Genomic DNA, 16,443 nt, shown 5'->3' on the forward strand with positions numbered 1-16,443 from the left:
AGAAACTTTAGAGAAGTAAGACTGTTCATAGCACTTATAAAAGATGCTGAAACTATCGAATACCGCGTTTAAAAACTTTAAAATGCTACTTCTGTGTCGTTAGTGCTTGAAAGTAATATTTGAAATTTCTCCTGCAAAATTTTGATTAAAAATATATATCAGTTAATTTGCGTCAGACGAGTATGGATTTCTTATTCTAATAGCACATTGAAAAACATATTATTCACTGACATATTTATTTCTTTTGGAGAACGAAAAGAAATTTGCTTCATACATTTGTAATAAAATGAGTCAAAAACAGTCGTTGTGCGAAAGCCTATTTTATTTTTATTTATTTATTTTAAATTGAAACCACGGTTCTGCCCAGAACTGTGAAAAAATTGTTTAGTTGTGCAATCATTTTGAAGCATGTGCACATTATGGCTACAATAAATCTACTACCAAAATGCACTTTAACTACCGATAATTGCATATTAATTTAGTGAATACTATATCTTTTTGTTATAATATCCAGAATATATTTTTAGAACTGAGAAAGAGAATTATATTTAGAATTGAAAGAATTTATGAATTTCTCAAATTTTTCGCATTTTACAAAACATTTAAGAATTAATAAAGCAATACTGAAATAAAATATGAAAAGCTATTAAAACACAAAGTAAATTGTAACAAATGACCCAAAATATAAAAGAAATTTGCTTTTTTATAATACTTATTTCATTAATTTTTTTTTATTTGTCCCAAAATTGATTTCTTCCTCAATGTATTTTTACTCCAAAAGTGAATATCAAACCGTACGATTGGTCTCATTGACAGTGACAAGAAAAATATTCCCACATTTTTATTACTTACGGTGGTTTCCCATGTATAATGTAGATATGAGCCAGTTCCGCTTATAAAGTAATCGATTGAAACTTTACTGCTCTTAGGCACAGAGCCGTCAAATACACAAGATATTAATTACGAGATTAACATAACTGGAAATATAAATCACAACAGTAACTATAGATTGTTTTTGATGCTTATTAAAACATAATATTATGATAATAATTATCTCAAAAGGTGATAGCCCCACAAACGGACAAGCAGTAAAATTGCTGAACACTGGTAGTTCGGTTCGAATCCGAGTGAACGGGTTGGCTGCATGGACGTTTTTGTGATTTTTTTCATTGTATAACATGTATAGGAGCCATTTTCTTTTAGACAGTTCTCCATGAAGGCATCCTATCTTTGGCAGATAATCCTCGAGAGCTTTTTCAAGTTAACCAAACCAAAAAGAAATATTTCAAACGAAGCATAGATATTAAATTTTAAATAGACCTATTTTGTTTTTAATTTCAAAAACTGCATACATATATTGGCCTTTATAGTAAAACCCCAATCATAAGTATTAACTAATGAATTTAAAAATAAATGGTAATCAGTACCTAATTTAAAATAGCCATCAGTCCTTGGTCGTAAATATACGTCCACTAGCGGCCGAGCAGTAACGTCACTAACACTAATAGTTTGATCTGGAATTGAGTTCCCCCCCCCCCCGTGTAACGTGAATACGAGCCAGTTTTCTTTAAAAAGTGCTTCTAAGAAGCATCCCTTCCCATAAGGAGACAGCCCTCATTTGTTTTAATTAATTAACTGTAGTCCTAAATAACAAATTGTTTTCCCTCCGAAAGTCCTCCATGAAAGTTCCCTTACCATACAGAGACAGCCCTCATTTGTTTTAATTAATTAACTGTAGTCCTAAATAACAAATTGTTTTCCCTCCGAAAGTCCTCCATGAAAGTTAAAGTTGTCTATCTTTATCTGAGCATCTAATTGTGTCATTTTAAATCTTGATATAGATAAAGACTCGGAGATTCTTATTTCCTTTTTGGAATTTTTTTGCATCACCCAGATTACCATCATATTTTTCACACCTTCGTATAATGTTTGCGACGATTTAAAAAAAAAGCTATTTACATTTTTCTTTGACTAATAAATATTTTTTCATAAATATTTACTCTTACCTGCTGAGAATTTTCTGTCCCAACCATTTCAAAATTTGGAAATAAACACATCTTCATAACAGTAAAATATTCATAATCAAATATCATTTGGACCTTTTTCGAAATCGAAAATCGCCCTCAGGTCAGCAGATGCTACGGCTGGATTTGATGTTTTATTTATGACCCTCCCATTGTAGCATCTTTCTCTAACGATCGCTGTTTCCCCACTACCAATTAAGCACAACAGGAGGTCAGAGGAACGACAGTACAGAATATTCCGTCTTCAACAATTTCGGGGCGGAAAATGTAAGGCAGAAAAAATCGTTTGAAACGCTTTCAGATCCATCTTTCAATACGGAAAAATCCGTTCGTAACGCTGAGAGAGTTAATACATTCAAGTAATACCTTGTAACTTTCCCTCCTTCCTACTTTTTAGTTTACAAATGAGATAACACATAATAAATGAAAACCTCTGCTTCATACTTCTACTACTGCTACATACATAGGAAAACTTCCAATCGATATAGGAGGAAACTTCAGCTTTCAAGATTTATCTCTCTAACAACTTAAATTGATATCAAGTTCTCATCAAGAACTTTAATTTTAGAAATCCATTTTCCATAAATTTTAACAGCCTATAAAATAATTTTCGAAAAAACTCACTGAAAATCAGTAAATTTTATTAAGTTTGGTAAATTTTGGAGAATTAATTATCTATCCTTCTCTTCGATAATTATGATTAGCTAGATCATTAAGCAAATATATATGTGAAAAATTCATAAAAAATAACTTAAATGTTAAAATTATCAGATTTTAGAGACTGTGGAATATAGTGCTCTGATTGCAAATATATATGTGGAAGCTTTCAAGATAATTGACTCAGTTAAAGAGAATTCTAATTTAATTTTAATATCTAGCCTAAATTAACAGAGAAACCAATCTAAATAAAACCAGTCAAAAAATAAAGAAATCTCAATAAAAAGAAGTACAAGTATATAGGAAAGGCACAATAAATTACTGTACTTTTATGTATATCTTCTGAAGTATTGTGATCATTTTACTTTTATTGGATGTTATCAGAACTGTAGTTTAGAGTGTTTACAGTCTCCTCCTAAGATTTTTTGGTATCAGAAATAAACTCACCTGACAATACATATTATTTTTTAAATTGAAAAGAAATGAAAATTATCTTACCATATCTTCATTAAATTTTATGACAGATGACACATCAGCCAGAAATGTAAAACTCGCTTTTAACACTTCATTTTGGGTTATCTGGATCTGGCCAATAACATCTAAAGATAGTAAGAAAAACAGCACATAAGATGATTTAAAATACCTAAAACCACTTTTAAATACAAAGAAAAACAACAGTAGTAGCTCCATATCCATCACTGATACACTACAAGATCTACAGCTGATATGTGAAAAACCACAGAAAAAAGAAAAAAAAAAAAAACCTATTTAAAACAAAGTATTCATGCAACATACACAATCACTCGTAAATTTAACTGATACATTATTCAGAGTAAGGTATTATCAGTATTAAATAAAATTATATTAAAGAAATTTGTAAACTAAAATACATTACATATTGTATTACTAAATAATGTAAAATACTAGATTGTAAATAAGAAACAAATTGTCTCTTGCACCTACAAAAGTTAAAGATTCTCACATTTTAATTTAATTCACAAAAGACAAGTGAGAAATGAATGAAATCCTGTTCTTGCACTGTACAGCATAACGTACCGTTTCAGTTAGCACTTGTACTACACTAATAATTTTTAAACATTGTAGCACCACTAGTCCTATGCTGAAACAGCTAGACGGTGAATGTTATAAACAAAACTGGAAAAAATTTTTAAAAGAAATACGAGTACAGAAACAAGCATAAATCAAATAAATATTTTGTGACCATTGACAGTGGAAATTTTCTACTAAAATGTTTATGATCATCAGTTGCTGCAGAACCTAAGGGTACATATAAAATGTTCTGTAATAAATTTTTCTATTTCTTGTATTTAGTTTATTAATCTGAAATTAATGTGCTGTAATGTCGCTGAGTTTCCGGGATGGGAATAACTAGACTGTCTTCTGAGATTAATGTTAAAACTTAACATAGGCTTTCTTGGTTAATAAAAAAGTAACATTACAGTATTATTACAGAAAGGAGAAAATAACAGTTTCCCAGACGCTCGAATGTGTCTTAATTTCGCGGCCTTTCGCAGACAAAAGCAACCTTTTTACTCTTACAAGATAAGTCAATGGAAACACTGCCAAAAGTGATATCCTTAACAAGTCTTTTCAGTATCACTTTCACTGGTCCTACAGTTGATAGCTGGGAATCATTCCCAAGAGAACAGGAAGTTCTCTAATGACAAATACACGTTATTACATTACAGTGCAGATGTGCGAGAATACAATATTAAAAAAAAATATATATTTTGGCTTTGTTACAATCTGCAATTACTTCAATTTCATTTCTAAAATAACGATACATAATTTTTTCCCTGCGCCACTCTGAACCGCAGATAATGAATAAGCAGATACTAGAGTATAACTGTAATTTAATATTTAATTCTGTATTGTAAATAATGAGAGCTCCATAAAGAAACCTTAAAAAGCACATATGAGTAATATCCCAATTATGAAAAATATAAAGAATCTGTGAGTATGTTTGTTCCAATGTGGAAAGAAAGCAGCACATAAAGAGTTCAAATTTTTGTTACACATATACCTGCACCTGTGTATGTGAATTTTGAAGCCCAAATCTTGAAGATAAAATTTATTTATTTATATTTTGTGTAAATTTAATTAATTTTATTCTTAAAAAGATTCATGAAAACAACCTTGTTTTCACATGCATACTATTATTATGATGTATGTGACTTTTATGACCTTTACTACAAGAGATAAAATTTTAAAACTACACAGAATAAAAGTCTGAAGTACCCCCCAAAAGCCAGTTTTAAGAGAAGTCTGTTGTGCAGTTCAGTTTGGCATGGATAAATTGTAGACCAAATGTATGCGAGATCGAAGCTTGACTGTGCAAATGCCTAATTTGGTAAATTATGAGAGTAATTTACAGAGATGTGACCTATTTCTCACAGTTTAAATAATTTAAACCAGTATAATTTGAGAAATAAACTACATAATGTTACACAATGCCACCTGTCTGGTATTAAAACAAATTATGAACCAGTCCTTAGCTTTTAAAATATGTGATATTTTAATCTCACTCACTTGTTTTACATTTTTTCACAATTAAAATTCCACTTTGCTATTTTTTTAAATAGTCCTTAATGCTTAAGTTATGAACGCAGTTGATATTACTAAAAAGTTACCCAAAAAATTTATTTTTGGTCCTTATTTAGACTACTAAATTTTGAAAAAGAAAACAATGGAATAATGAGTTATAAATGAGCAGAATATGGGAAAATCACATAGTAACAATAACTACGATACAATTTACAGAAGCCAGAAAATAAGAATATTCTAAGATAAATTTTAGCAAACCTTTTTAGATTTTATAAAACCTGCTAAAAATATGTATGTTTAATTAGATTAAAATCATTTAAGCGGCTTAGATACTGTATGACTTTAAATTAAATTAAGGCAAGATTTTAGCAACATTGTATTGGACACTCAATAGAAAAAATAACTTGATGCTGTGTAATACTACAAAAATATGAAATGCACATGTCAGGAAATTATTTATCTCAGTGCCAAAATTTAGAGAGATTATTTTCATTACATTATAAAGTTTCAGTTTCCCGTACATTTCAAAAATATAAGTAAACAAGTACAGGGGAATTTGAAAGGCTTACTTAACAAAAAATATATTTGTTTATTACAATGCTGGGAACTATTTAAGGGTTTTTTGTTTGAAGGATTGCACACAATTTAATTCTGCATTTTAAAGTAAAAGAATTTTAATAACAATGCCAAAATAAAAAGCCCCTTCATTCCCACCCCCCAAAAAGGTAATAATGAAATATATATAAATGTTTAAAAAAATATGTGCAAATATTTATTTCAGAAAATTTGAAGAAGAGTATGGAATTTATTTTATAGTGTGTATGACAGCTATGCCTATAATTAGTTGTTTTTATAAAATCCATGCAAATAATTATTTACTTTTCTGTTTGTCCATATTTATTATAAAATTAAACTTTTCTAACAGAAAGTTCATTTTACTTTAAAATTTACTATTCAGTTTATGATTATTTTCAGGCATTTCTTTTGCATCTTCTCTTCAATCAACTTACTTTTAAGCAGTTCATGTTTTTGCTCATCTGGTAACAACCTAGGCAATAAAATAATTAAAATCAAGAAACAGTTTTTAAGGGCACATGTCAATTACAAAAACTACTATAAATAAGACTAAAAAAAAATTTTTTTTTTTTTTTTGAAATTTGAAATTTTAACAGAAAAACAATGTAAAACAGAATGCATGAATTTTTTTTATTATGTTTAATTCTGAAGATTCCAGAACCCCACAGTATTGAATGAATACTTTTAAAACCTAAAATACTAAACAAATTAAGTTCCATGCTTAATTACAGAACAGTGAACTCTTAACTTCTAAACACAAGGATAAAATATATTCAGTTTATTAAAGTAAACATTTAATATTTTACAAATAAGAGTATAACAAAATTATATCTTTAAAATAACCAACTAAATCTCAACATCCAGTATCAGGTTCATAGAAAAACTTCCTGCATTTCATGAGAACTAAAACAGATTCCACTTTTCAAAAAGCAAAATATTTTAACATGCATTCATTTTACATAATATCCTAATACTGTTTTTTAATTGTCCTCTCCCTAAATATATTACTGATAAAGGTTACAATTTTTTTCCCTCATTAAAATATTCTGGTGTACTTATTACTGCCAAAATACAGGGTGGTCATAAAAAAACTTCCCTGATATATGAACCCCTAGCAGCCTATCCACTCAATTAAATGAAATGAAATTTCAGATACCTTTGTTTAAAAATAAGAGTTCCAGATTCTGATGACTGAAAACAGCAGAGCTCTCATGGTTACAGTTATAGTGAAAAAAAAAACTTCAAAATTTTTTAATAGCAGCACCTACTTTTTTTCTGTGACAAATGCATTCAAAAACCATAAATGACATTTCAACAATGCATGCATGATGAAAATTCCTGGAATAAAGCACTTGAAAAAACAGCATTGTAAAGGGCCAATGACAACACAAGGCAGGAAAGGGGAAAAACTTTTATTGGAATTGCAGATTCTCAAATTGCCACCTTTGCAGATATCTCATTGCATGAGAATCTGTATAACTTTATGTTTTAACCAACTTTCAGTTCTGACAAATTTCGTGAATTTGATGTGTATCACCTTAGATTTCAAATAACCCCTCACTCAGATATTCACAGGAATGAAGTAGAGAGATTAGGGTGGCCATGAAACTGCAAAGTTATGGGAGATGACTATTTCAAAAGTGCTGTCGCAGCACTTGCTGAATGCATGTGGTGATGTAGGGACGAGCACCCATATAATGTCATTAACATTTTGTTGCTGCAAATCTGGAATTATGTACTTTGGCAACATTGTTGTACACTGAGCATTTGTTATGGAGTATGTTTTCATACCTTTGAAAGTGGCCAGTTCGAAGGCGTATGGACCGAGAACAAATGTGCTTGCGATGCTACACCACACAATCAATTCAGCTTCATGCAAAGGCTCTGGTGACACATCATGAGGATTTTCATAAGCCCAGTGAATGCAACCGAGAACAAATGTGCTTGCGATGCTACACCACACAATCAATTCAGCTTCATGCAAAGGCTCTGGTGACACATCATGAGGATTTTCATAAGCCCAGTGAATGCAGTTCGTGGAGTTTATGTTTCCATTTCAACAGCAATGTACTTCATCTGTACATAATATCTCCAGCTGCCACTGGCTATCTTCCTCATATCTGGTGAAGAAAAAATTCGCAAAGTTGACACCCTGTTGTTTGTCTCCAAATTAAACCATCTGGAAGTGCTGGAATCTATGAGGAAACATCCACAAAAGCTTGAGAACTGTTGTTTTCAGTACATCCAATTCCGTGGGAAACACTTCTTGCAGTACGTATTGGACCAGCAGTAATCGTACTATGCATTTACGAAACAACTTCTACAGGAGCCCATGATCATCCAAATCACAGTCTATCACATGTGAATCCAGTTTCCTCAAATTTCTTTATGATATCACATACAGTTTTTATGGAATTTGGCCTCCTTATGATTTTGGCAATAAACTCGTACTGCTTCAGCACCATCTTCTCCGTTCCAATAAAACAGCTTTATCAATTCATCTTGTTTCCCTGTAAGTGTCACCTTGTTAGCATATTTAAATGCCTGATCGAAGAAAGAATCTTCCACTGCTCCTTAATAAAATATTTCCACATGCAATATTTTGTACATGGTTTTGCACACAATAAAAGATTATTATGTGCAGAATGGCTGACTCAGAAATTTTATTATGTAGGAATAGAATATGATGCTAGCTTACTGCTCTAATCTTACATGACTGCAATATCATGCTAGCTTACTGCTCTAAGCTTACATGACTGCAATATCATGCTAGCTTACATGACTGTTCTAAGCTTCAGGATTGGTGAGACTCTAGGATTCCATACCTCAGAGTGATCTCGATCAAATTTTGGATTGAAGTTGATAGAAAAATCATTTTATCATCTATTAAGATATCCAAGGTTTTGTCTAATAACAGTTTCTCTATTCTTCTTGAGTATGATTAACTTGCAAACTTCTTCTAGATTCTGATTCAGATCAGGAGGATAAGTAACAATAACAGGGTTGCCACTCAAACAGTAGAATGAAATTTCCCAACTTTTTCAGGTTGTCTAGGCGTGTTCTAAGAAAATTCCAGTCTATCTGTATAGTGCGTGTTGGCTGTGCTGAGAAGTAAATTAATTATGGTACCACTTGACAACACAAAAATTTGCCAATTGCAAATGAGTTTTGTAGACATAAAATAAGAAATTTAGAACTAATTTTTCAAAAGAAAGAAAAACAAACATAATTTAAAGAAAAACAAATATAATAGAAGAGGAATTCAATCAACTTTAATGTCACTTCATCAGGAGGAGGAACACTGAAATCAAATGAAGTCTCTCTTCCACAAAAATCCTTGCTTTTCCGTATCCAGAATTAGCTGATGAACCATTTCAATGTATTTTAATTATAACAGTTCACCTGAAAATTCTGCCCTTCCCCAAAGCAAGGAAAAAAAATGAAAGTAAATTCTAATTAAAATCTTGTACTTAAAATAAAGATAATTTTAGTTAAAGAGTGAAAACATAAGTGAAACAATAAAATATTTCAGTGAAAAATTCAAATCAAAATTTTACCTTTAAACAAAGAGCATATAATCCGTTTAAAAATTTAAAACGTAAGTGGAATGATAAAACTTTAGTGAAAATTCAGTGATATGATAAAAATAACTTTATGATAAAACTTAAGTGAAAATTTTAATTTTAATTTTTCACTAAAGTATTTTATTATTTCACTTTTTCTTTAATTTTTTTTTTAATTGGGGTATTGTTTATTTGAAAAATTTTGGTTTTAACATTTTTTAAATTCTTTTTTGCATTTATGGGATTATTTTAAATTTATAAATTATGAATTTTAATTTCTGGTCTTTGTGAAAAATTAGTTCTAAATTTCTTTACTTTATGTCTTTACTGATATTTTTTCAGCAGCCTAATGTCAAAAATACTAGGCATGTTTATATTTTGTTTTTAAAAAATTGTTTTGTAATTATATATATAATTCCCAAAGCATTACTATTATAACCATAACAGGAGCTGTTTTCTCCACTGAAGACTGAGACTAGAATCTGCCCAATCTGGATTAAAGAATGTCTTTTTTATGCATACATTTTTTGCAGCTAAACAAAACAAAGAAATCTATTTAATGAAATTTTAAAATAAATTCAGATATTTTATATTTATTTAGCAACACAGATAAGCAAAAAGTATGTACATTAAATTTCATGATAGTATGTCATCATACTGCTAGAAATTAGTTTCAGAATTATGACAAGAGAAAATTACGTGAAATTTGAAAGTATTATTATTTAATAACAACTAAATTTAGAGGGAAGAAGCAACATTAAATGATACAAATAACACTAAAATAAAGTTAATCGCTTAAAAACTGAATTACAATATTCAATGAAATTTTGGCAAATATAGTTATATTAAATGATTAGCCTAGATGACTGATTTTTTTTTATTATTATTATTTTACTGCAAAATGACAAATAAGGCATTTATTAAAAAGAAAAAAAAAAGTTTTAAAAGATTTTGCAATATACACTATGGCTTTGGCACGATTTTGAAAATTGTCACCAACCATCCTAATGTCGCCAAATCCTGTGTGTACCATACATGGAGGCTATTCTAACCTCCATGGTATCCTATACTAGGATTAAACCAATTTTGTTTTATATGAGAAAGGGAAGATATTTTCTTTAGTTCAATATGCACTGCACATGCATATGCGAGTTTCTAGATTCTCAAGGTTACTGGAAATAAAAGTTGCTGGAAACTTGTTTTGACTTTCTAAAAGGCAACCTGATTGGAGCTGTGAAAATCGGCTCTGCCAGCTGCCCGAATGACACTCATGTGATACATAATTCCCCAAGAAAGTGATCACTTCTAACGTTGGTGCAAAACCCCACTTTTTGGGGGGATCGCCATATGAAATTACATGACTTTTCCAGATTTTGACTAAAATACTTAAATTCCCTGACTAGTTTGGTCAATTTTCGAATTCCCTGACTTTTTCCGGGTTTCCAGGTAGCGTAACAACCCTGCAATAACATGTTGCACATTTTATTCACAAGAAGAAATATATTAACAAAGTAATATTTTAAGAAAGAGGTAACTATTACTAATAAATCTAAATCTTTTATATAGATAGATATATTTTAACACTTCACTTATTTGATTTCTCAAGAATCTAATATCCAACCAAAATGTGCCAACTCCCATAGGAAGAGCTGAAATTAAACAGCATATCTTAGAACTGATAGCATTCCAGAGCCGAAGAAAGATGGAAATAAAATATTTTTTTATCATAATTATCAATAATCACATAAATACTTAATATACATAATGCATTTCTCTTAACTAACTTACTTTGCTAAATTTTTATTTCTGATACAAGAAAGCAATACATTTATTGCTATCTCATATACTTTACTATCTCCTTGTTTAACATCTGTTAAAATCTCACCAAAGAGGATATTTGCATCACTCTTTTTCAACTTGATGTTGTCATTTTCTGGATTTTCAGAGAATTTTCTATTAAATAAATAAATAAATAAAAATTAATATAAAACATATCAAAGAAAAAATTATTTCATAAGTATGAATAATTTGTGTTTCAGTACCAGTTAATTCTAACTGTTCAGGCTGCATAAAAACAGCAAACTTTAAAAATAAAATAAGTTGGTAAACAGAAAACTTGAACAAGCTTAGAAAAGTTTTTGTCCCATCCCTCCTCCAAAAAAATTGAAGTTCTCAAAAGAAATTTTTTTTAAGATTTTCAGATATTCAAATTTTGAATACAATGAATAAACAACAAAAAATTAAACAGCAAAAAATTAAGTTCATTTGCATGACAATTTAAAACATAATAAATTTAAGGAAATCATATAAATAAAATATTTTACAATAAATGATTGATTTCAGAATTTTTGATGTTCAACTGCATATACCATGTTGTAGTTCGAAAAGAAATGCAGAATTATGTTCTAAAACTTTTACACCCATTTTTTCTTTTTTAATTAAATTTAATCTTATAGAACAGCAAAGATTTTCTTTATAAGTACTGTTACGTGTGTAGGGGTTTATAATGGATTGAATGCTTGCAGAAGCAATAACTAGGTAAAATTTATTTTCCCAAAAATAACACTTCACAGCTCTGGAACTTTTCACAGAAGTACTCATACAACTTTTCTCAGTATGACAGAGCAGAATCAGTAGTTACCACAATACAAAACAATATAAAAAGCCTCAACGCATAACCTCACACAGCAATCTCTCAATAATCTGTGCTAAACTCTGATTATGCTCTCTTCGGTTTATAGTTTTCCCTCATCTGCCGAGAAATTTCAGTATCTTCGATTTCTTGAAGATATTGAAAGTTTTGAAGATGCTGGAGGCATAAAGTTAAATATAGGGCCAGATACAGTTGCAATTACATATAAGGATAAGACCAAAATGTCACCAAGTTTTGCGACTTTTAGTTGATTTGCTGCTAAATTTGGTGACAAAAATTAGTCGCCAAACCACTGTTAGCTTGATGTTATGTTGCCAATTTGGTAAGACAGCCACTGGCGAGACAGCCATTTACCTCAATGTTAAATGGACTTGCCCTGTAACTTTTACAGTGAAGCTTCACTCTCTTGAGGCTTTTATGTTAATTTATGCAAGAGATACAATTTACACATATAAAAATTTGTAACAGTTTGCAATAATAAATAGTGTCTTTACTTAAGAAGAGAAGCAACATATGTACATACACAGGTTTCTCTGGGTTTACAAAAGTGGAATATTTCTATGAAACCTTTCACAAGGTTAAATTGTATAAAAACCACAAGCACAGTTTCATAAATTTATACTGGAAAAGGTGTTCCCAGAACTATCCCTTTTCAAAAAAAAAAAAAAAAAAAAAAGGAGGAAGAAGAATTATGGGGGGGAGGGAATTTCTCAAAATCTACAGTGATAGAAAAAAAATGACATTAAGATACACATAGCTAGCACATCAAACGAAATAAATGATGTAAATATTTTAATCCTTTTTGTTGCAGTTTTTTACTTTCTGTATTGTTGTAATATTTCGTATTGTTTCATGAGTATTGTTTCTGAGAGTTTGTTTTCAGAATAGTAATTTTGTGGTTTATTCTGGGTTTAATCCAATTTGTGGCCAATCTCTTGTACTTAAGTGTTTATTTATTGCATTGAAGATCTTTTAATTCTGAGTGGAACAGCTTCAGAATTGTAAAAACAGCTGAATTAAAACATGATATATAGGTAATTTCACTCCTGAGAAGCCTTAGCAAGAGTTTTTGTCGCTAAATTGGTGCACTTGGCAATTTATAGCCAACTTGGTGACTTTCTGGATGATTCATGAAGATATATTTCTGAATCCCTATCATCTGATTCTTCCAAAAGTTTTCAGAGCCTATGCTGCAGAGTATAAATAATGGGTTGGAGGTAGGAAGGTCAGTTGCAAATATGTAAGGCTTAGCAGTTAACTGAACTACAAGTCGGGATTTACTCTGAGAGTGATTTGAGGAAATTTAAGATTTATTTCATGTGTTAAGCAGGAATTGCTAGATATCAGTTTCTCTTGAACTATTTCTAGCCATTATTATGCTGTGTGTACTATTTATTTTGCTTATTATCCATAGTAAATTATTCCTTTTCTTCCTGCTTATCAGGACTCATTATTTAAAGAAACATGAACAATATAAAAAGCCTCAACGCATAAACAACTGGTGTCAGAATTTGATGGGTTTTTTTTTATTTATTTATTATTATTATTATTATTATGCTGAGGATAGAAGAACAGATGAAAGCCATCATGGAAATGATCACTGCAAGTTCCGTTGAGATGAAGACATCACGGGCCGACGAATGTTGCTGAAATGAAGAACTTCACTGCCATGAAGAACTGCATTGATGAAAATACTGCAGAAACGAAGAACTGCATTGAAGCAAATGCCATTGAGATGAAGAAGGAAGCACCAGAAATGAAGAACTCCATCGAGCAAAATCATGCTGAGATGAGGAAGGAAAAAGTAATAAAAGATTGTATCTTGTCAGCCTTTACTGAAATGAAGGAGAGTATTGCCACTGTCAAAGGGAAAGTTTTCAGTATTATAAACAAAAGAATAACCATCATAGAAGAAAAGCTTGAAGAAGAGTTAGAGATGGTAAAATTAGAAATGCTAGGGACTACGAACAAATAAGTTAAAAATGTAAAAATATCTTTAAATCCAGAAATTTCATGTCTGAATGAACGACTGGAAAAAGAAAGTATAATATTTGAACAGAAATTTGTCACAGCTAGCATTATCCATAAATAACATGACATACATGAACAACTCGTTCCACTTTGAATGACATCTGATTCAGTTACCTTGTCCACACATAAGCTATCATCATATGGAAGTCATCCTAGAATGTGTATAAAACACAGTTTCAAATTATTTCTCATGCAAATCAATGGGATCCTGTCACCAAACCTGTTACAACTCGAACGCGAAATGAGCTAAAGTTTCTCTTCTGCCAGTCACAACGAGGAGTCTAAAAACGAACTTGGAAGAGAGCAGACGCTCACTCGGTTTCTCTCGATAGAATTTGATACAAAGGGGGGATAATCCCCATCTTTTGATTTGAAATTAATCTCGAATTATGTATATATTGTTATATAAAAGATGTGTGTAAATAAAAGTCATTAAGACTTAATTGAAGTAATGATTTGAATCGAAGAGATTGAAAGCTCTCCCAAATAGAACTATGGATTTTAGAAATGACATATTTTAGTGGTTCCTTCACCAAGGGACTTTTGGATTAGAATTTTGAAGATTAGCAGATGGGTTACCTGTAAACAGGTAAGCAATTCCTTTTTCTTTGAAAATTTGGAAAAAAAACTGAGTTTCAATATTGTGATTAGTCAATTTTAAACATGGAAGCTTTAGACAAACTGAAGCAGAAACATACGAATGAACGCAGTAGCATTACGAAATTAATTAATTACAAAAATAGAATCTTTATTATCAGAAAATATCGAAAACACAAACATTGAGGAATTGCAGGAGATGAATGAAACTATTCTCGAAAGAGAAAACACGTTGAAAATGTTGAATACACAAATCGAAACTCAGTTAAAAGATGCTAAAGAATTTGAAAAAGATATTACTGCAAGTGATAAATACAATGAACAAATTATGTCTGCAAAGTTTAGAATTAAAATAAGATTAAATAAATGTAATGAAAATTTGTCTGTGAAAAATGCATCAGATGCAAATTCTTTGAACACTTCTGTTTCTGAAATAAATGTATCGTCATTGGCTATGAAAGTGCCAAAGTTAAATATTCCACAATTCTCAGGAGATGCAGGAAAATGGTTAGAATTTTTTAATAGTTTTCAAGCTGCAACTGATCAGAACAAAGCATTAACCAAGACTGAAAAATTTGTATACTTGAAATCATTATTGATAGGGCAAGCATATAATGTCGTTGAAGGATTTCAATTAACCGAACACAATTACGATTCGTGCTTAGAACTTTTAAAAGAACGCTTTGGAAAACCAGAGAAAATTATAAAATCACATATGAATAATCTATTAGGCATAGAAACAGTTAAAAATTCTTCTAACTTAAATGCACTAAGAAGATTACATGACTTTTGTAAAATAAACATTCGAAGTTTAAGTAATTTAGGAGTATCTTCAGGTTCGTATGGACACTTGTTAAGTACGATATTATTGAAATTATTGCCTCATAATTTGATTCTCGAATGTCACCGAAAGCGTCGAAAGCGTGATCCAAAAGAGGAATCTGATGTTACAGGTTTAATTGCTTTTTTGAAAAATGAAATTGAATGCCGCGAACAAACGTACGCAGTTAACAAACCGGAACTCGTTCCATTGAATGGAAAGAATAAACACTTCGACAAACACAAAAGTAATTATAAATACACAAACAATAAGTTTAACTCTAAAGTTAACCCCTCGTCGGCGGCAGAATTATTAGCTCCCGTAAAAGAAGAAAACTGTATTTTTTGCAAAAATAACACACATAATAGTGAAAAGTAATATGAGCGTAAATAAAAAACGAAATGTTTTGAGATTACAAGCTCGATGTTATGTTTGTCTGGCTCAAGGACATTGATTTTCCGATTGTTCTGAGAAAACCTCTTGTGTATACTGCCACAAAAAACATAATGCAACCCTTTGTTACAAAAATGAGAAAAAACCCGAAGCATCGCAATCAAAAGGTGTAGAAAATTCAGCGTGCAATCACATTAGCATTGGTAGGAATAAAATATTTTTACAGACGGCAACAGTAGAACTTAAAAGTAGGTCATGCAATATATTAGTTCGTTGCTTATTTGACAGCGCTAGTCAACGCTCGTATATTCAGAAACGTCTGTCTAAACAACTAGGATTAAAAGTCGTGGGAAGGGAAGAAATAATGATTCATACTTTCGGATCTCAAGTGCCTATCAAACAGAACTGTGCGCGAGTAGAAGTAAAAATAAAAAACATTTTCGATAACCAGGAATTAATTATTCAGGTTTTAGAGACTGATGAAATATCGAGTGCTGAGCTAGACTATCCTCCGCAAAATATTAGGGAGTTGTTAAAAGATCGGGGAATAATTTTAGCGGATGT

General features: G+C 30.6%; 1 protein-coding gene across 2 annotated transcripts in view; it reads right to left on the minus strand.

Annotated features, from left to right (window-relative positions):
* The window catches only part of LOC118199250 (uncharacterized), a 249,158-nt gene that overhangs the window by 195,193 nt on the left and 37,522 nt on the right, over positions 1–16,443 (minus strand). For both annotated transcript variants that reach the window (XM_085824140.1, XM_085824137.1), the window contains exons 3-5: positions 11,174–11,338; positions 6,257–6,294; positions 3,180–3,280 (exon numbers count right to left, since the gene is read on the minus strand). In XM_085824140.1, the coding sequence (XP_085680266.1) occupies positions 3,180–3,280; positions 6,257–6,294; positions 11,174–11,338 (304 nt within the window). The remainder of the gene's footprint in view (positions 1–3,179; positions 3,281–6,256; positions 6,295–11,173; positions 11,339–16,443) is intronic.

The sequence above is a fragment of the Stegodyphus dumicola genome, chromosome 1 (assembly GCF_044657685.1).
Source record: "Stegodyphus dumicola isolate Sdum_Otavi_A_Nest chromosome 1, ASM4465768v1".
In the NCBI taxonomy this organism is placed as follows: domain Eukaryota; kingdom Metazoa; phylum Arthropoda; class Arachnida; order Araneae; family Eresidae; genus Stegodyphus; species Stegodyphus dumicola.